Source organism: Globicephala melas, chromosome 15 (genome assembly GCF_963455315.2).
Source record: "Globicephala melas chromosome 15, mGloMel1.2, whole genome shotgun sequence".
In the NCBI taxonomy this organism is placed as follows: Eukaryota; Metazoa; Chordata; class Mammalia; order Artiodactyla; family Delphinidae; genus Globicephala; species Globicephala melas.
The window spans coordinates 66,051,114-66,073,423 of record NC_083328.1 but is presented as its reverse complement, the minus strand read 5'-3'; the positions used below and the strand labels follow the sequence as shown (position 1 = coordinate 66,073,423).

Here is a 22,310-nt window from a genome sequence, read left to right as displayed (position 1 = left end):
ATCAGAGTGAAGCGGAGGAGCTGAAAAACAGGCATTTGGAGAAAAAAGACAAGCTTGGCATTGTCATTTTCTCCAAAATTCTGAGGCAATCTGCTCTTTAACTTTGTGTTCGAGCGAGAGAAACTGTGATTTTGACTCCGCTTCTAGGTTAATTCTGTTCTCCAAGAGTCTAACTGAGGCCGCTTCAGAATCACCCTTCTCTAAGGGCCTGATTCCTGCGACTCTAACGAGCACCCTCACGGTGCACCCTTCTCCTTAGTCTCTCGTCTGCATTTCCAATGGCTGCTCTTGGACTTCTGAAGTCTGCTGCTTTCCACCTGAGTGGTTTGCAGGAAAAAGATTTTCTTTCACTTCAGGTTTCTTCTCATCAGCCCAGTACAGCAGAGACAACACACCGTGTTATTCTCAGTCCCTGCAGTTGATCTCATTTCTAGCTGAAATATCTGGATGAGGATACGTGAAGAACGATGCAGGTTTGGGAAGGTTTTTCTGTCATATTGTTTAAGATTTAAATATCGTAAGATTTTAAAAGGACAATTTCCCTTAACATTGCTGGAGGGAGAGGGATGTGAAGATCCTTCCATTTATAGGATCACAACTCAAATGTTTTGAAGAGCTGAGCAAGTGAAATAAACAAGTGAGGCAGGACCTGGAGAGAGTCACTCACCCACTGCAGGCAGCCAGCCATTCCTCAGCCCCTGTTGATTGCTGCCAGGCAGTAACTCAGGCTCAGAAACTCAGCAAATTTAACATTTCCTTCAAGAGAATCTTGAAACGCATATTTAATGTGAAATCTGCCAATTTTAAAATATACCAATCAAGCCAAATTTTGGTTTGAAAACACGGTAGTCTGGTTACAGCCTTGATGAAGTAACAGGTTTTGGTTTCCCTTCTGTGGTAAACAATGGTGAAACTGGACAAAGTATCTGAAGCAATCATTTTCAGGCACTGGGTAACAGCACAGGGCTGTAATCCTTGAGAGAAAGTAAACACTCGAGGTGAGCTTTATAGTCATCCCAGGTCTCTGCATGGCCCTCCAAACCTTGTCATAGGGAAGTGAACCCTAAATAGAGAACAGTGTAGCTGGGCAGAGGGAACACAGATCAGAGTTCAGAGCTGCTGAGCTAGCTGGAATCTGCAGGACAGGGCATCAGAAAGGAGGAGTTCCAGAACCCTACACAGAGCTACCACCCTTAAGTCTTTGGCTGAAAGCTAAGCTGCACATGTGAAGGCCAAGGTTCCATAAGGCTGGCAGAGACTAGTTACTGGGGAGTTGTGACCTCATATGGAGATCTGGAGGTTTGTACAGTGCTGGAGACACTGGAGCTCTGACCAGCCAGAGTGCAAAGGCCTCAATGAACATCCTAGGCATTCAGTTGAGGCATCAAAAAGCCCATGTCTTAGGAGCAGGGCTACTCTAGACCTGCCTGAAAAACACTAAAATCAGGCCTTGGTGGAATTAAACTGATCTGCCAGTACTGTCTACTAGGAAAAAACTCAATATTCTATAAAAACAACAAAACCAACTTTTCACAGCAAAGCACCTATAACGTCCAGCATACAACAACAAATTACTAGACAAGAGAAGCAGGAAAATGTGACCCATAACGAGGTAGAAAAACAGTCTAAAAGCAAAATAGATCAGAGATGACAAAGATGCTGAATTAATGCGCATGTCTGCCGTGGAAGAAGAGCATATACTATTTACACAGCGATGCCGGCACTCAGCATCTCCCACCATGTGTTTAAACCGCCTTGGGTTTAAGCTTGCACATGTGTTTACCATCCTGGCGAGGCGATCCTCATCAGAAAATATTTGTGCTGCTTCCTGTGAACACAGTCCAGTGTGACAGAACTTCTTTGGAAATGGTTTAGAAGAGCAGAGGGAGAGAGAAAGAGCTGAAGATACATTCTCTTTTTTCATCGTGTAAGTTAGAGGGATTTATGTTTAAATGCACTTCACCACGAGCAATGGTACGGTGCTTTCACCCAGAACGGTCTGGGACCATGCATGGTAATGGCCTTTCACCCTATGTACCATTGTGGGGTGGGGGGACGGGACAGCAAGTTTAGGACATTAAACTGGAAAATAAATGTGTATTTAAAAATACAAAGAGGCAGGTAACAGGTGGTTCTGGGGGACAGGCTCAGTTCATTCCTACCGTTCCTTGTTGATAAAAGTGAGGAGCCAGCTCCAATAACCAAGCAGATTCAATGGCGGTCACATCTCTCATGTAATACTTGGAGGTCTGGATAACTTCATTGTAGATAACCCTGAAACAAGAAGAAAACATGAGCTAATTTCCTGTATCTTATGATGAGAGTCAGAAGCACAACAATTAGAGATGGCGAGTTTTCTCCCCTGACCTTTAACGCGTTTCTATCTATTCTGTGCGCCAGGCACTACATTAAACAAATGCATTCATGCTGCTCACTTAAGCCTCATGACCTGAGTGGTGGGCACCAGTGTGTCCATTTTACAGAGGAGACTCCAAGTCCTACGTGATTTCCAGGACATCTCAGTTATCAGCACAGGACCCTCTGGATCCTTATGCTTTTATTTACAGAACTCAGAACAGAGCCTAATGTATTAGAAAATGCAGAAATAGAAGCAAAGGCTCACTGATTCTGAAAGGAGCTGGGAATTAACTGTAAAGAGACACAAGGGAACTTTCTAGAGAGATGAAAGTATTCTATATCTTACTAGGAGTATGGGTTACGTGGGCAACACAATTGTCAATACTCTTCCAATCTATATAAATTATACTTCTATTAAAAGAGGTTTGCCTGAGGCTGAGGTAACAGACACCAAAGAGCCAAGAAGGTAATTTAAATCCCCAGATTTCAGGAGTGCATATATTAATACAGATATCAGTTTCCAGGGACTCCCCTGGCGGTCCAGTAGTTAAAGACTCCGCACTTCCACTGCAGGGGGCATGGGTTCAGTCCCTGGTCAGGGAACTAAGATCCTGCATGCCACGCCGTATGGCCAAAAAAAAAAAGATATCAGTTTCCAGAGCAAGTTTATCTCCTCCCTGAAGCAGCCAGCCCTGACTCTCTGGCACATGAAGTACCAATCTCAGCCACCTATCGAATACACCTCTATCAAAGCCTTTCTCCCCAGGCACTGGAACCCACCTGTGTCTGTCAGGCTGTGGGCTGGGACCTGAACTGCTCTCTGCACAGCTGTGCCCAGCGCAAGGACAGAGCACCTAGTCCGTGGGTGAACATGAATGTTTGCTGAGTGGATGAGTGAGCAGAGGAATAAGACCACTGGCTTAAAGGGATCCTTGATAGAGCAGAAATTCTATAGCCGATCACGGTAGAACAAAGTCAGCAAACGTGTACTGGGCGCCTGTACTCCAGCCGCTGGGGACCCAGAGACGAACCCAGAACTAGGCCTTGCCTTCAACACGCTTACGAGGCAGAGGAGCAGGAGGGGGCTTACCAGCGGGGCGGCTTCTCTGCGTAGAGGACCGATGCAGGGTGGATGTGCAATTCATGATCGTCACGGATGGTCCTTGGGAAGCAGAACAATTTTGTCTCAAGTACATTTTCAACACTTACAGCAAGACCTTCCCACAGACGCGTTTAACGTCATCAAAAATGCATGCAGGTTGTACTTCACACAAACAAAACTATTCTCTCCATCTTCTCTTGTGCCCTTTATGATCCCTCCCCCGCTGTCACTCTAGAAATCAAGAATAAATCACATAAAAAAGGGAGAAGAAAAGCAGCACATGGGCATTCAAAGAACTAACCGAGAAATACATTGCTCTGCCTATGTTTATCTTCTGTAGGTTCTCTTTCAAAAACTTCCTTGAGGACAGAAATAATATATATACGATTACGTCTATAAACTTTTCTATTAAACAAGGTTAAATAGTAAAGATAAATAGTAAAGACTGTCTAATGGGGGAGACTATAATAGGAGAAAAAAAGAAAGCTCAATATTGGACTATCCACTTCTCTGAGATAATATTTCAAATTCCAACTCAGACTTGATTCAATTTAATTCAAAAACTATTTACCACGCACACAACTACTGGTAAGATGAGCTCACAGGAGAACCTTAGGATGCTGCTGCCCAAACCATAATTACAGAGCGCTTCTGTGGGTGCCAGGGACCTATGTGCCCGGCAAGTGCCTCAAGGCCATGACCCAGCTCATCTCTGGCGCTGAAATAAAGCCAGCGCCTGGGGTCCTGGCTGTCCTATCAGATGACTGCCACTGAACTCTGTCTCAAAGGGACCAACCACCACGAAGCCTATTATGTAGCCTGTATTTTTGTTGAGGACACTGGTGAAAGAATTCTGTAAATGCTAGTAGAAATTGCTAATTAATACTCTTGAGGAGAGCGGGGCAATCAAATGACAACAAAATAACGGCACTCACTGCAGAAGATCACAGGCCTCTCCAGAGCTGCCTCAAACAGGGACCACTCACCATTGGGAGGGGGAGCTCATACAATGGGCAACAGAATCATGATACTGATAGGCTAGACTACTTGGCCTGGAGTAACAAACAGAACACACTAGAGACAAATGTAAAGTGCTGTACTGAGGATCAAACAGTCAGCTACTAGGATACTAGATGGAGGAGACCTGGCTGCCAAAAAAAAAACCAAAGAAGCCCAGCGCAACACTGGGCTCATTAACAAAGCCCAGTGTCCGGGACGGGACATCATGGTGACTGCAGGATCACAGGACTGTCATATGTTCTGAGGGGGAAAAGCTAATGACAATATATGGAGGAAATCCAAAGACAAGCTGGGGAGGAAGCCCTGTGACTGCTCCCTTATTAAAGAAGAGATCGTCATGATCACTGCGCTTTAAACCGGCTACAATGAAGTTATGAGACTAAAAGGAGCTCAGAAAAGACAGACTAAAAATAACAATTCAAAGAACTGGAACGATTCAGTTAGAGCAAAGAGGCCTAAACTATGCGTTAGCTTTTACCACATTGGAATATACTAGAGGTTATTGGAGGGCATTAATGCTCAGTGATTTTTCTATGCCTAGAAAATGGAACTGGAAGAGACAGGCTGAAGTCTGTAGCAGTGGGAGGGGTGGCCAGCACATGAAGAAACACTTGCCAACATTCAAATGTGGCCACTATCTATCTGGGTAGCTGCAGTTCTGCAGATCTCTAAAAACATCAGGAACTGCCCAAGGGCAAAAGTAACTTCTCTAGGAAAGATCATCTTCAATGGTTCCCTCTGGTCCTATTATTCTCTGATTAGAATGGAAATATTACCAGCTTGCAGACTGGTGACTGTCATGCTCCTACAACATGTAGATGGGCTGAGTATTTGAGAATCATTTCCATAAAGTTAAGACATTTCACTTAAAGCTATACAGCTAACCTCAATGCATCTTTAGAAAGAGGCATGATACAAATAAAGAAAAATGATTTCATTTCTCTACTTTCCCTGCATGTCACCTTGCTATGGGGTTTGGATTATTTTTAAGATTTCAATGCCTTAAGTGACTTCCCAAATGACTTTACAAAATATCATGTTACCTATAAGCTCCAGTAGAATGAAACCTCGCGGCGTTTGCAAAGAATCCGGAAACAATGCACCTCAGAACCGGATCTGGATCACCTACACAAGGTAGCAAACAGAGCGATGGATGAGACTTCTTCTGCCCTATGCTCTGTGTGCCCAGGCCTGTGCCGTGAGGCCCATCCCAGGCTGCTTCGAGCTACCTCGCAACCATCTCCTGGACGGGTCCCAGCCCCACGCTTCCCAGTGCTGGACACCTGCCCTGGCACCATCTATGGAGGTCCCCACCCTCCCACAATGGCTGCTGAGGGAAATACGCTGGACTGTTCCCTTAACCTGGGGCCCCCAACCCCTCCCCGGGCCACAGACGACAAGACCAAGGCTGAGCACCAGAACCTACAGAGCACTCCACAGGCTGGCCAGTGACCTCGGAACTCCCTTTTAGGAGAGCATTTTGCAGGAATGATGTTCCTTCCATAAGACACAACCTGGGACACTAACACTACAATATTATTTCTGTGATTATAGCTACAGTTTGTAATTCTTCAAAATTTTCAAACATCTCATTTTAATTGGTGGCTGTGTTGCTACAGTAAACATCTTCCAAGGATAAAGCCTGCCCATTTATTAGATGATTTCCACAGGATATATCCATATTATTGTGCAAAATGATAATGTCATCTATATGGCTTATGATATATATTTCATCAATTCTAAGACCCACTCTTTTTTACACTTTAACTCACTGAAATCAGGACAGCAATTGTATTATAATTGGCAGCATTTTTTTTTCTTTATGATACATAAAATAATGGTGTGTCTTACAAATGATGGTGTCTTGGATCCAATAAAACATAGTACATTGGTAAACAGGTTCCCAAAAGGTGGTATAATTTACAAAGCCATCAACAATGTATGAGAATGTCAGTTTCACTGCATTCTTACCAGCAATGTTCTAGCAAAAAGGTACCCCTTCTTTTATTGTACATTTATTTGATTACTGTCTATATTTCTTCTTTTGTGAATTTTCCATTCCATTCCTTTGCCCATTTATCAACTTGGAAACTAGTGGGGGTTTTTTTTCCTTAATATGTTAAACAGGGAATTCCCTGGCGGTCCAGTGGTTAGGACTCTGTGCTTTCACTGCCAAGGGTGCGGGTTCAATCCCTGGTTGGGGAACTAAGATCCCACAAGCCATGCAGCACAGCCAAAAAAAAAAGCTAGAACATTATTTAAAAATATGTTAAATAAACTCATTCTGTCAAAAAGTTTTTAATTTTTTATCTCATATATGCTGAAAATATTTTTCACTGTTTGCTTTCTTTAACATCTAGAAGTTTTAAATTTGCATGTAATTTATTGAATTTCCATGATTTTCTCTATTGTTCTTCAGCACAGAACTGATCAATCTCAAATCTACATTTCTAACCACAATTTGATCCTAGATTCAGTCCCTTCTCTCCAATTGCCCAAAAGAAATTTCTATGTAGAACGTGCATTGTTATCAGGACGATACCACTTCCAAGGGGTGAAAATGGGCTCCTGAGGGCAGGGCAGTAGGGATCGTAGACATTACAATGACTGTGGCCCTCCAGAGCTCAACCTCACCTTACAAAATCTTATCCCTTAGTATTTAATTTCTCTCTTTAGGAAGAGCTGAAATTCAATGTAACTTTTCTCCTGGGTGAGGGGTTCGATAGGGACAGAGTAAAGGGACAAAGGAGGTGATTAAATAGTTAATCCTACTAGGGGATTGTAAGTAGAGAAAAAGTATGGGAGACCCCTGTAAGTTAAAAATCACTCAAGAAGGCAGGTTTGCTTAACCACAAAACCAAGCCGGCTTGCTTAGCAACAAAACCGTGCAAGAGAAGCATGAGACACGCCCCGAAACAATAAAACAATGGTGGAAGGAGACCCACATCCTGCCCAGAGAGCTCAGTACGATAGTGAGTCCTAGGACATGCTTCTCTGCGCACACTAAAAACAAAAATGTAAGCACAGGTGACATTATACTGAAACTTGAGATGATTTACCCTATTTTAGTATATGTTACCGCCTTTTTGCTCATTTCCACTGCGCCATGACAGTCCCAGTTCCACCATGTAGGGACAAAACTCCCTCACCCGACGTGGAGGAGGAGCTGGTGATGGAAGCCTGACGTCTACTCAAGAATGAGGAAGAAGGTGGTCTTCTCCCCCTCCCCACTTTTCCTTTGATTATAATACTGTAGCCCACTAAGTTCTCGGCGTGGCAGCCTCTCGCCCGCCTGCCTGTAAGCCTCACAAGAGTCCTATTCTAATAAATCACTTCTTATCATGTTGCCTCTCACTGAATGCTTTCTGCGCTGGGACATAAAGAACTGGAGCTCCTCAGAGCCCGCCAAGACACATTTCTGCTGTTTCAGGTTGACAATGAAAAACAGGTTAAGAAACAAAGATGCAGATGCATGTTGTCCTCTATCTGCTGGGTGACAGGTGCTTGACCGCCTTCTCCCCAGTTAGTTGCCCCTGTGAGCTTCCTGTTTCTATTGATGACACCAACTCTACCCAACCACCCAGGTTTCAACTCTTCCCTCTCTTGTGAGCTTGGTCATCCATCAATACTCTCTGAGCGTCTTATATGCTCCCCTCTCCCAGCACTTGTCTCCACAGTCCTCCCTACCTAGCAAGCCCTTTGCCACTGGTTTCTAATTCAACCAGTAAACTCAACTGGACTTCCGCCACCACTCGTGGCCCACTGTGAGGCCTCCCAGGCCAGAGCCCCAACCTGGATTCCTTCTTCCCTGCATTCCTACTAGAGCCCCCATTGCTGTCCGCCACGATCACTCAAACGCCAACTCCTGTAGCTTCTAAGATGACTGATAATCTCATACTGCAGTAGTGGGTCTCTGTAGGAATCTCTCCCTTCACTGCACTGTTTCCTGAGAGTAAGAACCATGTCTTCCTCATCATGTAATTAGTCGCTCATAATATAAAGGCAAAATAAAGCTCTGGAATAAAACTGCCTGAGTTCTGATTCCACTGTACACTCACTGCGTGAGACCTTTGTGCAGCAAGTCGCTCGTCTCCTGAGGCCACTTTTCTCATCTGTAGAATGGGGATAACAGCAGCGCGTGTTTCACTGGAGTGTTGTGAGCACTAAACGAATTCACGTATGAAAACACTCACAACACTGCCAGGCCTATTACAGGCGCTTCATAAATGTTAGTGAGCGCTAGTGGTGCTGAGAGTGCGGTTGAGGGCCTGGCACCCAGGAGGTGCTCGAAAGACAATTGCTGAATGGCTGAGCAGACACATCACCCCCTAAGAAGTCTGAGCCACACAGACCTGGCTTCGCTGGTTACCAGCTGTGTTGTCCTGAACTTAAATTAACTTCTTCCTGGGGCCTAACAACTCCTCTGTAAAATCAGGATAACATCACCCACACCTCAGAGTAGGAGATTAAGTAGAGAATATTAAGTAGAACCCCTGCCATGGTGTAACCTAGTGTGTCCTCAGTAGTCACGGTCGCAACTAGAGGCCAGAAACTGTGTCTTACACAACTTCCATCACCCCAGTGCCTGCCTAGGCTAAACGCACGGCACTTGCTTCAGTAACACCTGTAACTGAAAATAAAATGCAGTTTATGTGGAATGGCCATAAATGTTGTCCACTTAAAAGTCATTTTTCTTGCAAAGCCTACATGGGATAATTAACCATGTAATGTACAATGATGTGACTGTTAATGATTCTTAAGTGTTGTCAGGGCTTGTTAAATTTTTTCCCAAGAGTGGCCCTCAGAAATAAAAATGGGCCTCCTTGGGGGGAAATAACGCTACTTCCACATGCAGCTTTCCACCAGCACGGGCAATTCAAAACATGAACCCGGTGTGGGTCCAGAGTACACTGTGCTGCCTCACACCAGCCCAGCCCAACAACTCCAAGAATGCAGCTACACAGAGCAGGGAAAGGGGCGCCACTGGTGGTGGCAGTGTATTCTTACCTTCACTGGATATCTTGGGCACTTGAAACTTGACAAGAAGCTTTTTCAATTGCTCCCTCACTGTCACGGCTCTGACGAGACCCTTGTAATTCAGGAAATGCTCCTGACACCACTGGGAGTTCTTATTGTGCTACAGGACAACCCAGATAGAAGGAGAGTGAGAAGAGCACAGGAAAGTTCTCAACTGAGGCTACGTGGTGGAGGTCATTCATCTCTCTGCCCCCGTTTGCTTACTCAATGGGACAAGATCTTCAGATCATAACGGGCCCTTGTTTGCCCCATCTCTCTAAACAGACGTTGACCACCGTGCTCACCACCTGACTGCTCTCCGATCTCACTCTCTGTGCTAAAGGGCAAGTGAGAACTTAGTGACAAGCAGAATTGTTTTTAATCTTAAATACCCATGGGAGTGGCCAACTCTCAGACAGAACCCCTTCCCTGCAGTTCTTTGCAAATCAACGTTCCCTCTCTGGCAGGCTTGAATTTATCACTTTGACAACAGGCAAGTAATACGACACTTGCCAATTTAGAAATAATTTGCAAATTACTATTATTTAATCCCCAAAGTATGATTTTTCTATCAACAGTACTTAGTTTTGTTCTATATTCTGAAGTATGATCATTATATCCTAAATTATTGCTGTGGGAATGTACCTCTGAAATTACAAGCCAGGGAGGAAGGTGTTTTTACGTAAGAAAATATAATTCAAAGAGCACTTTCCCAGAAGGCAACTATAGACTAATGCACTGTAGCCCTGGACCCGCTTTCTACTGGTAGAGGAAGCTGGAAATGGTGCACTGTTTTTGCACAAACGAATTTTAAGCGACTTAATCCACAATTAATAATCTCAATAAGAGATTCGGTTTTCTGAAAACTGTTCATTAACTAAATAATCTCGCTTCAAATCTCTGGGAAAACAAACACTTAGTATTTCTCCCCTTCTAAAAGAAATTATTTAAGAAGTAAAGACGAGATACTGAATATCTGAAATGTCTCATTTCCCCCTTAACATCCTCTCCTTTATATAAGAAGTTTATATATTGTTTTCTTTTCTCATTGCTTTCATCATCATTAGATCTCTCTTTTTAGCATTTTTTAGTGAGGACTTTAAGCTGTATTATTTGCTCCTAGTTTTACAGACTATTAAGAACAACAAAAATTACCATCACCATGGCTAAATCTGGGTAGGGTATGTAAGTATATGTGGATCCCCGACTAAATGTCTTCTCACAGCTTGTCTGGCAGCTGGAGGAGTGGTGGCTGTGTGAAATCTCAAATTCACGTAGACAGCTTTGAAGATTCAAAACCACAAGTTACTCTCAGCCTCATTTATTTGCAGAAAATATATCAGAACTTCCTATTCAAATGTCGGACGGTGTTGTCCAGGAACATGGGGTGGGTGTGAGACGGAGTGAGGAAAGGGTGAGCCAAGGAAGGCCGTGCCTCTGACCCACTGCTGGGGGCCAGATCGCTATGCAGGGGAAGCAAGAAGCCATCACGGATTAGAAGTTCTGGCAATAATCTAATAGGAAAATAGAGGCCTGTTGGCCGTCCTTTTATAAACTACACTTCCGGAATCCTCGCCCCTAGATCACTTCCAGTGGACGGGTGCGCGGAGGGGGCCTTCTGAGTGGCAGCTGTGCTTACCTTGATGAATGCTTCGTACACATTGAGCATGGTAAGATGATCACCCTCTTCCACAGCAAATTTTCGGTGCACTCGAATCTGGAGAGAATAAATGCAATGTTCAGAAGCTGACTCTTCTGAGCCTCTCTTCCTGGAGGCAACATTACACGATGAATAGCTCATGGCTTGTAGAGTCAGAAAGACCTAGTTTGCACCCATCCTGACTCTGCCGTTTCCTCAAAGACCTCAGATTGGTCACTTAACCTTTCTCAGCCTCCATTTCCTTATCTAGAAAATTGGAATATTAAACTTGTGTATCAAGACTGCTATGGGATTAAGATAATCCACCATAAAGTACCTGGCACAGGTGTTAGATAAATATTAGTGCTCTTGTCCCTCTCCTCCTCTATCCAGTCAATATCTTCTCTTTCAGAAGAACTCTTCCCAGCCCCTGAGAGAAAGTAAGCGAAGGGCAAGGGGCCGGCTGTCTGGAGCATGGAAGACACTCTATATTCCTAAGCCACCACGAGCTGCGCAATCCTTTCAGACCCAGTCCCTAAGTTTTTCTTTTTGTGAGATCCTGGGCAATGCCATCTGCTCCCATGGCTTCAAGGAACAGCGTATCCAATATATATACAAGTACACAAATACACTTACTGACTTCAGAATTTGCTCCTTGTATCAAATACCACATAATTCACCTTCCTTCCATTCATTCAGTAACAGATATTTCCTGAGCACCTACTATAGGCCAGGCACTGTTCTATGCATTTGGGATACAACAGTGAATACGACAGTGGTGGGAGAAAAACAACAAACAGGATAAATAAGCAAAATATATAGTATGGTAGGTGGTAAGAACAGCTAGAGGAGAGAAATAAAGCAGGGGCAGGGGATGGAGACGGGAGGGGTATATGTTGCAATTTTAGACACAGTGCTTAGAACTTCACTTTCCTTGTCTTGAAAATGAATTTGCCTGTCCTGCGGTTGGATTGTTAAAAAGGCTAATAGAAAAGCAAACAAACAACAGAACCATCCAGGCACGAAAACTTCGTAACCTGCAGCTATGCAACTGTCAGGGAAGATGGTAACGGTCCATAAGGAAGTTTCTCTCCTCCCTGCTACATTCAGCCCTCTGCTTCTGCTTCTTGACTCTTCCAGCAGGAACTGGTGCTGAGCTCATCTTGGGCCTCCCTCCATCAGGACGCCTCACTTCCCCGGTGCTCTTCAACAGTGTAATTTCTCCTTCACCGTCTTTCCAGCATTCACCCTTCCAGTTGTCACAGATGCCTGGGCCTTTGGGAGGACCCTGTCAGCAGCCTGACTTGCCCAGCCTGCTGTGCCCTGGCACTGACTCCTTATATCACTAACGTGCCCACCAAGGTTGCTCTCAGAGCAGCCTTTAAAGAAAAAAAAACTTCCCTTAGGAAGTCAGTAGGACAATGGTTAAGATTTGGGGCTTTGGACTGTGAAAGGCAACTTCCATCAATTCTGGCTGTGCAACCATGCATAAGTTACCTAAATTTTCTGTGCCTCCGTCTCTAAAACTGATGATAGTAGTACCTCCCCCCCCAGGTCCACGGTGAAGATAAAATGACATGACGCACGTAAAATGTTTGGCACAATGTCAGGCACACAGTTAACCCTCAAAACATAAGCTGCTCTGTCACCAGCAGTTCCTGGGAAGTTTTAACAAAAGAAAGCCCAAAGTGAGCAAGACTCGAATGAACAGTCGGACTTACAGCCTGAGACTTCTGGTTTGAGGGGACCACAAAGACATTCTGGATCTGCATCATGGCGGCAATGCTTAGAATTTCCTGAGAACAGCCAAAATTTCCTATAAACCAAAAAGCATGTCTGATTTCAAACATACGATATGTCAGTGAGAAGATGTTTTCTGACATTTTCCTTACACCACATTGTAAACTAAGATCATCTATTTACACGTAGCTTGATTTTTAAAGCTTGTAACATATAAACACTTCACCCTGCCAAATGGGATGTCCTATACACGGTCCAGATGGAAGGAGGCCTGGAAGGACCCCACTCCGCGGTGGCCACACCGAGGGACTCTGCTGTGAGGCTCAATGGGGGCCAGCTTGGCCCTATCACTAGGGCAGGTCAGCTCCACACCTGCTCCCTACTCAGTGTGGACACCTAGAATCCTGGCAGAAAGCCTGAGAGGGAGAGGGGGCCGGGAATACGGGGCCTGTGTCCCTCGTGCTGTCCCTCTGCTCCTGGACCCTTTTAAGAGGTGGCCTCCCTCTCGGTAGGGCTCATTTCAGCCGGCAAGCCCGAGGCATAACTAGACCAGGGAAGCACGCTGTGGGCTGCAGCTGCTGCCACCTGGACACGGAGTCTGCGGCAATCAGCCCCCCGGGGCATCAGACAGAGAGCGCGAACGGTGCCGCATGCTCCCCGCAGCTTCTGGCCTCGTGAGTGACCTACTTCCCCAGCCCCAAGCTTAGAATCCTGCTTCTCAGTGTAAGCCTGATTGCTCCAAAACACAATTACAGCTAACTTTCACCATGCTTAGTCTGACATGCAGCTTTGTCTGTTGCCAGTGAATATAAAGTTAGACAAAAGCAAGAAACAATGAGTATTTCCCTTCTCTAGGCTACTGAGGAGGGGGGAGCACAGGGAAGTGTGTGCCAAACCATAGTCTCTAGAGCAGCGGTCCCCAACCTTTTTGGCACCAGGGACAAGTTTCATGGAAGACAATTTTCCACAGACTGGGGAGGGGCATGGGACGGCTCAATGCAAGCGATGGGCTGCGGCAGATGAAGCTTTGCTCGCTCGCCCGCGCTCACCTCCTGCTGTGTGGCGCCGTTCCTAACTGGCCTCAGATGGGTACCAGTCCGTGGCCCGGAGGTTGGGGACCCCTGCTCTAGATGATTTTGACTTCTAAGTATTAGAAGATCTCCAGGTTATACACTTTTATCCCTTAACTCATATTCTCACAAAAATCTGAAGGTGTCGGAGAAGCTGGGACCCTTGTGCCTTGGTGGTGGGAATACAAAATGGTGCAGCCACTGTGGAAGACGGTGCAGTGGTTCCTCAAAAAATTAAACATAGAATTATCAGATGATCCAGCAATTCCACTTTAAGTATACACCTCAAAGAAGTGAAAGCAGGGACTCAAACACATACTTGCACACCCATGTTCATAGCAGCATTATTCACAATAGTCAAAAGGTGGCGGCTCCCTGGGTGTCCACCAACAGATGAATGGTCTATCCATACAATGGAATATTATTCAGCCTTTAAAAAGAAATTTTGACACATGCTACAACATAAATGAACCTTGAAGACATTATTATACCAAGTGAAAAAGTCAGTCACAAAAGGACAAATACTGTATGATTCTACTTCTATGAGGTTCCTAGAATAGTCAAATTTCATAGAGACAGAAGGCAGAATGGTGGCTGCTGGGGCTGGGGGACGACAGAATGGGGAGTTAGTGCTCAATGGGTACAGAGTTCCAGTTTGAAAAAAATGAAGAAGTTCCAGAGACAGACGGTGGTGGTGGCTGAACAATAACGTGAATGTACTTAATGCTACAGAACTGCACACTCAAAAATGATTAACATGGTAAATTTTATGTTCTGTATGTTATACCACAAATTTTTTTTAAATCCCTGTTAAAAAAAAATCAGGTGTCAGTACTAGACCCACAGGAAACAAACAAAAGTGTTTACTGAATTAATGACGACTGTCCTTGAATCACGAGTTAGCCACATGCCCCAAACCTTAGCTGAAAGCTCCTTCACTGCTCAAAATGTATTGTGCTCTCTTCCCCAGGGTGCACAGAATTTGGGAAACAACTCCCAGACAAAATAAAATCATTGAGGACTGTTGGTCTCCACCTACCTGATTCAAGCAGCATTTTTGCAAACATGGGATTCAAAGGAAACTCTGCTATCCTCATGCCAAGCGGCTCAGTTAGGCGACAGTCTTTGTCCAGCCCTGCCGTAAGAACAGCAACAAAAAGCAGAAGGCATGTACCATGGTGCTGGAAGATACACAGTTGTTGGGAGAATAAAAGATGATGTATGCTAAACAAAGGTATCCAACCTCAACCTGACCCAGAGTGCTGTTACAATAAAAGAAGAAAAGAGTTCCTCAGCGCTCTTGAATGCTCAATTTTGAAAAACTGATCCTTCTGATGGCCTCTATGCAAGGACTTAATTATAAGGAAATGGCCTCACAGCCTCCTCCTGCCCCCACCCTCCCCTGGTCCCACTCCTCCCCAGAGACTGCTCTTTCCAAGGGACCGACAACCAGACAGTGCCAAACACAAAGGGCACTTTCCTTAGGGTCCCCAGCAGCCTTTGACTCTGCTGACCACAGCTCCTTAGAAACACTCTTCCCCAGCTTCCATGATTCCCCACTCCCCTGCTTCTCTGCCACCTCTCCTGCTGTTCTCTGCATCACCTCTGGACCTTTTTCTGAGAGGCCACAGATGTCCCAGGCCTCTCACAAATTTGTGAGCAATTACAAAGCTGATGACTTGAGTCTAAACACACGCCCGGCTCTCTCTTTGGTGCCAACACCAGAGCTGTTTATCCAACTGCCTCCTGGGCTGTTTGCTGAACTGGGCTGACTCCTTCAATTCCTCACATCCCTCCTTGCCTCTTTACCAATAGCCAATTTTGAGGTAGTGGATTCCCAAGATAGAGACTCTCGTTTTACTATGGTTTAGACTATTCCCAAGATGGAGCATTAAAACACCTGCTGCAGACCTCAGGGCAAGACAGAAAAGGTCATTTCTCTTCTGTTCCCATATAATCATCTCTTTGAAGGTGATAATTCAGCTTATAAATAAATTTAAGTTGGGTGTTCCCCTCTACCTTTTCCAGCTTAGTTAGATCAGTGAAGACATTTTAAATATTTTAAATTTCATTCTGTTTGGAGGAAAATCAGTCCAAATGAAAAACTTCTAAATAGTGGATATTCTCTCATACACATTTCAGATTATCCCAGGAGACTTTGCTTTCAAGTTCCTATCACATGCTTGAGAACAGAGGATGGAAACCTTTTCTGGCATATGCTCACTCAGGGCTGATGTGATATAGACCCTAAAGGCCTTTTAAATCATTGAAGATTTTTTTTAATCAATAGTTGGCTATTCCTTCACAGGAAGGTATCATAAATATAATGAAGACGGACCCCTACCTCACCCTATACAAAAAAATTAACTCAAAATGGATCACAGACCTACTAAACATAAGAACTGAAACTACAAAAACTCTTCAAAGAAAACCTAGGAGAGATCTTCATGCCCAAGGATTAGGAAATGATTTCTTAGGTAAGACACCAAAAGCACAAGCAATGAAAGAAAAAATACATAAACTGAACCACATAAAAACTTAAAACTTTTGTATTACCAACAATACCATCAAGAAAGTGAAAAGCCAACCCACAGAATGGGAGGAATATTTACAATCACAGATCTGATAAGAAACGTGTATCCAGTATATATAAAGAACTCCTCCAACTCGATAATAAAAAGACAACACCCCAAGTAAAAATGAACAAAGGATTTGAATAGACATTTCTCCAAAAAAGATATACAAATAGCCAATAAGCATACGAAAAAGTACTCAGCATCATCAGTCATTAGGGAAATACAAACCAAAATGGCGAGACACCACTTCATACCCACCAGGATGGCGACAGTACATAAAACAGATAATAACAAGCATGGGCAACCCGTCATTACGTGGAGAAACTGGAACCCTCACACACTGCTGGTAGAAGGTCCACCAAAAACTTGTACGTGGATACTTACAGCAGCATTATTTATATTAGTCAAAAAGGGGAAACAATCTAAATGTTCATCAACTGATAAATGAATAAGAATAATAAGTGGTATATCGATACAATGGAATATTATTCAGCAATAAAAAGAAATGAAGTATCAATATTGCTACAACATAGATAAATCTTGAAAACATCATGCTGAATGAAAAAAGCCAATCACAAAAGACCACATACTATGTGATTCCATTTATATGAAATGTCCAGAATAGGCAAACCTATAGAGACAGGAAGTATATTAGTGGTTGCCTAGGCTGGGATGGGGGAGAGGGCTATTGGGGAGGGAATGGGGAGGGAGGGCTATTGGGTTCAGGGTTTCTTTTTTGGGTGATGAAAATGTTCTAAATGTTCTAAACTTGTAGTGATGGTTGCACAACCCTGTAAATATACTAAAAAGCACTGAACTGTACATTTTAAATGGGTAAATTTTACAGCATATGAATTATACTTCAATAAAGATGTTGAGAACCAAAAAAAAAAAAAGAGAGAGAGAAAGAAAGAATCTCAAAGAACAAAACCTCCACTGAAATTTAATACTGAACTGGATATTATATTCACCTGAGGCAACATTCACAGAAAAGACACAAACTTCCTGAAGAGGTAAATTCAGGCCACAGTTTTCTCTATCTTAAGGTAAATACCACATTTTCAAACAAGAGAATAGAAGTTCCTCCATAACATGGTGTTTCCTCGCCCAAACAATACCACAGCCTGGTATTCTACCCAATTCTCCACAGGGAACTCCAGGAGTGGAAGGAAGGGGAGTTAGGGAGAGAACACAGAGCCAGATTTCAGAATGGGGTCGAGGGACAGAGGAAAAGGCGCAGAGAGGTAACATGTGAAATACTGGTAGAGAATCTTCCAGATGTCTCTTGGAAGTGTAGCTGTGGCGATGGTTATTAATAGCTTCTGACGTACTGACACAGGCTTTATAAATTCATTGTCACGACTGGACTTCATTAATCACGGTCCCACCTTCTTATTTGGATGAGCTGACGTGTCACTAAGAGGACCATACGTATAGGGAGAATCAATCCCAGCCCTGAAGATACTAAGAGCCCTAGCGTGAATACAACCTAACTAATATCACATATTAATAAACAGATAAGAAAACACAGAATAAGAGACAGGCATACCTCCCAGAGCATAGAGTAACTCCAACGCCTGAACCATCGACTGTGCTGGAGGGGGCTGTAAAAAACATAAAAACCCTCCTAAGTTAACTTCATCAGGTAACAGCCATAATAACGTGACTTTCCTCCTCAATCCACTCTTCTCTCTAACATGCCCGAGACTTCCCAACCTCCACGCTTCTCCTCTTGAAATGTCCTTCCTCTCCCTCTCAGCACCCTTAGTACTATTTGGTCTTTAATCTCAGCTTGGCTAAACATTTCCTTTGAAGCTTTCCCTCATGCTCCCCTCCATCAGAAGCGATGGGTTCTTACCTTGACCTACCTCTTTGCTTTCCCTAAACTTTCATCAAACATCTCTAGTTTTTACTTCGTGTCTCAGCCTTCTAAGAAGCCCCATGATACTGCAGTAGTGGTGGATGATTCATCTTTGCATCACCCACAGCCCTGCCCCAGGCCCTGCCTATAGGGGGTACCTGACATCGGTTAAATTTGAATTCCTGAAAAGAGAATGCCAGACAATTTGAAGCTAAGCAAAGCTGATATTGTGACCTTCAGTCTGAGTCTCTGGATCCTTACTATGTGCTTTCCTTCCACGCGCCTTTACTGGCGTCTACTAAGTACCAAGCATCATTACTTTCGTCCTCTAAACTATTTCATCTATAAGCCACATAATGAAATTATAGTCCTTTTGCAAACTGCGTAGTTTTTTTTTCTCAAATCCATTCACAAGAAATGTATTTTAAGTATCACGCTGTTTTAGTTCAATTTTACAGATGAGGAAAGTGAATAACAAAAAGTAAAAGACATTTGAACAAGATCCTAGAGGCAGTTGGTGGCAAAGTCAGAGACTGAATTCAGGTCTCATTCTTTCCACTCTACCCCACCCACTGACTGCCAAGGAACAGAGCTGTACTTCTCAAAGTTGTGCTGACTGCACGCACACACAGATGAGGGTAGGAACGAGACCTGATTCACTATACACTGGGGATTCAACAAATCGCTGTTGACTAAATCATATAATTGATTCACTAGCCTCTCCTCAGTGCCCACAACGTCCTACTTTACAAACAGGCAACATACACACAGCACCTCAGTAGAGGAGCTGAACCCCTCTGGGATCTTTTATTACACTGAGATTACATGAATAATGGATAGCTCAAGCACTGAACGTGGTTCTGAATAATTACAGAACAAAACAGGCTCTCTTCGACTCCTTTCAATCTTTGGCCCTGTTTCCAGTCAATCACCAAGCCCAATGAATTCTGCTCTTTGAATTCATCATCAATCAAAACAACCCACACCTGTACCCCCCCCCGTCTCCAATCACATCCAGAGCACTCTCACCTCAACACACATTTACTAGTATTTCCCTATGGCCTCATCTGATTCGGGATCATATGCAAACGCCGTTTTAATGTAGTTGGAAGGACTGTGTGTGTATAATTTTAACTTGTTTTTCTCACTGCCTGCTTTCCTGTTCCCTCTGTTTCTTGTACCCATGGACACTTCACAGCAAATACCCTGGGACAACTGCATACTATTCTGACAAGGTCATACACTGTGAAATAAGCAACTTTCTTACTACTGGGCAGTTGAGTTCTTTTAGTTCTTTGCTACTGTAATCATCACTGCTAAATATACAAAATTATATGTATCCTGTGATTTCAACTGTGAAAAAAACACAATTTCAGGAGGAAATAACCAGAAGGCAATATATGAAGATGAGTTTATATGTATTTTCCTCATTTTTCAGTTGTCTGAAAGTTTATGATTTCCGTTATTGTATTTTTAATTTAATATAAAATGATACTATAAACATTACCCTACATGTAAGTTCTTTGTTTCTTTTGGATTATTTTTTTCAGGAGAAAATTCCCTGAGAATAAATACCAGGCATTTCTACAGCTCATAAAATAATGCCGGAAAGTCCTCCATGAGGACTGCAACGGAATATAAAACCACTTTCCCCAAACTGTGTCAGCTTTGGATTTTACCATTTTTCCTTATGTTTGATCATTCAATTAATGTACAGTGGTACAGCTATTTCAACTTGCATTTATCTCTCCTAGAGAAGCCAAACATGTTCTAACGTTAGTTACCATTTGTGCTGTTCCCTTTCCTTTAGCTTTTTCTTTAGTGAGTATTCGATGTATTCACAAGGACGTTTGAAAACTCTATAGTTTTTGAGACACTGATCTGTCCTTTTTGCCCTTATGTTTTCCTTTAATCTGAGATGTGGAGCTTTTCATAAGCTTTTGATTTGCATATACTGTTCACTTTTCTGTATAATTTCTTGTACTATATACCAACATTCAAAGCGTATATTTTCTCCATACTTATGAGAAATAAGTATGTTTTCTTTGGGAGAGCAGACGATATTGTTATATTCTCTTCTTTCATTTGCCTAGTTTATCATGACATGGTACATTAGGGACTTTAGCACCCAGGAATCTAGCCTTGTTACACATCATATACCAACAGAGTTGGGATATAATAAGGAGTTAAAAATGCAAGCTTTCAAATCATAAAAATTCAAGAAGAAAACATGAGTGAATATTTATTAACTGACCTAGATATGGGGAAATGCTTCATAAGCACAAGAGTAACAGAAGAAATCACAGAGGTAAAGATGGAAAGATATTACTATCTTTGCTTAAATGGCTGCACATAAACAAACAATAAAATACAATACAATCAGAAGAACTTTGCAAGAAATACTATAGACAAAGGTTAATGTGTTGAATAGTTAACGGACTCAATCACTAATAAACACTAATTCTAACAGATAAATGGATTATCTGTTAGATAAGATTATGTAGATTTCTTCTTATATTTCAGAAGAAATATAAAGTGGCCAATAATTTTTTTTTAATCTTATGAGAAATCAAAAAAGATACAGATAATATTTTTCCTCCTTCCCCCCACCAAATCAAATTAGCAAAACTCTAAAAGAAAATAACATGACATGATAGGGGTACAGTGAGTCAGGCGTTCATGCACTGCTGGAGTTTATACCTGTAAAGGAATTCAGCCTTGTATCAAGGATCTATGAAATGACCATGGCCCTCTGACCCAATAATCATACTCCTGGAAACTGACCTTGGGAAATAATCAGAAATGCAATCAGCCATAGGGACTTTCCCTGCAGCTCTACCAGAGCCCTCTTGGCTCCCCCAATCATGACATTTGGGCACCTAGGCCTACACACACACTCCTGCCCTGGATAACTCCACCTCTCCCGACCTGCTGAGATCCCACTTGGGTTTCAGGTCTCACCTCAGACATGACTAACTGGGCTGCGGGCCTTTCCTTTGTCTCTCAGAGTACAGGGCCCAGGCACTGTCATTACCCACTTACTTGTCTCTCTCCCCCAACAGACAAGAACAGAATTGTGTCAGCCTTGTCTGGCTGTATTCCCTTGAACCCTGCACACAACACACGAGCTAAGTGAAAAACCCCAGAAAGGCAGCACGCTCTGTATCAATGTCCTGACACTCCCCTGGGAGCACTCTGGCCTCCCAGACAGACGGAAGGCAGGACTTACCGACATGAAGTGGAACCTGAGGACGTTGTCGATCCCCAGTGCTTTCAGCTGCAGGATGACAGGGGCCAGATTGCTCCGCTGCATCTCAGGAACGGTGGATTGAGGCAGCTGGTCAAAGGCTTCCTCTAAGGATAAGAAAAGAGAACTGTTTGAGATCAAATGTCACAATCAAATGCAATCATTATGCCAAAGGAACAGTTCTCCTTCTCTAACTTTAATGAGAGGCTCTAGGAATCTAGGCTCAGATGCATATGATATTGTGATATAAAGTTGTTTCCTATTTAGGAAAGATCCTTCTATTTTTTTAAATACCTTAGATAAATACATTTGAACAATATATCTTTATAAAAGTTTCTCCTTTTACTTTAGAATGCTTTTTAAAATGTGCTTCTTGGACTTCCCTGGTGGCACAGTGGTTAAGAATTTGCCTGCCTATGCAGGGGACACGGGTTCGAGCTCTGGTCTGGGAAGATCCCACATGCCACGGAGCAACTAAGCCCATGCACCACAACTACTGAGCCTGCGCTCTAGAGCCCACGAGCCACAACTACTGAGCCTGCATGCCACAACTATGGAAGCTGGCGTGCCTAGAGCCCATGCTCCGCAAAAGATAAGCCACCACAACGAGAAGCCCGTGCACCACAAAGAAGAGTAGCCCCCGCTCGCCACAACTAGAGAAAGTCTGGACGCAGCAACGAA

General features: G+C 43.4%; 1 protein-coding gene across 1 annotated transcript in view; it reads right to left on the bottom strand.

The window, feature by feature from the left end:
• DHX35 (DEAH-box helicase 35) overlaps positions 1 to 22,310 on the bottom strand; it is a 70,757-nt gene that overhangs the window by 3,034 nt on the left and 45,413 nt on the right. The window contains exons 13-21 of the mRNA XM_030830599.3: positions 21,612 to 21,736; positions 18,071 to 18,125; positions 14,985 to 15,080; positions 12,857 to 12,951; positions 11,136 to 11,213; positions 9,488 to 9,617; positions 5,524 to 5,605; positions 3,449 to 3,520; positions 2,163 to 2,274 (exon numbers count right to left, since the gene is read on the bottom strand). Coding sequence (XP_030686459.1) covers positions 2,163 to 2,274; positions 3,449 to 3,520; positions 5,524 to 5,605; positions 9,488 to 9,617; positions 11,136 to 11,213; positions 12,857 to 12,951; positions 14,985 to 15,080; positions 18,071 to 18,125; positions 21,612 to 21,736 — 845 coding nt within the window. The remainder of the gene's footprint in view (positions 1 to 2,162; positions 2,275 to 3,448; positions 3,521 to 5,523; positions 5,606 to 9,487; positions 9,618 to 11,135; positions 11,214 to 12,856; positions 12,952 to 14,984; positions 15,081 to 18,070; positions 18,126 to 21,611; positions 21,737 to 22,310) is intronic.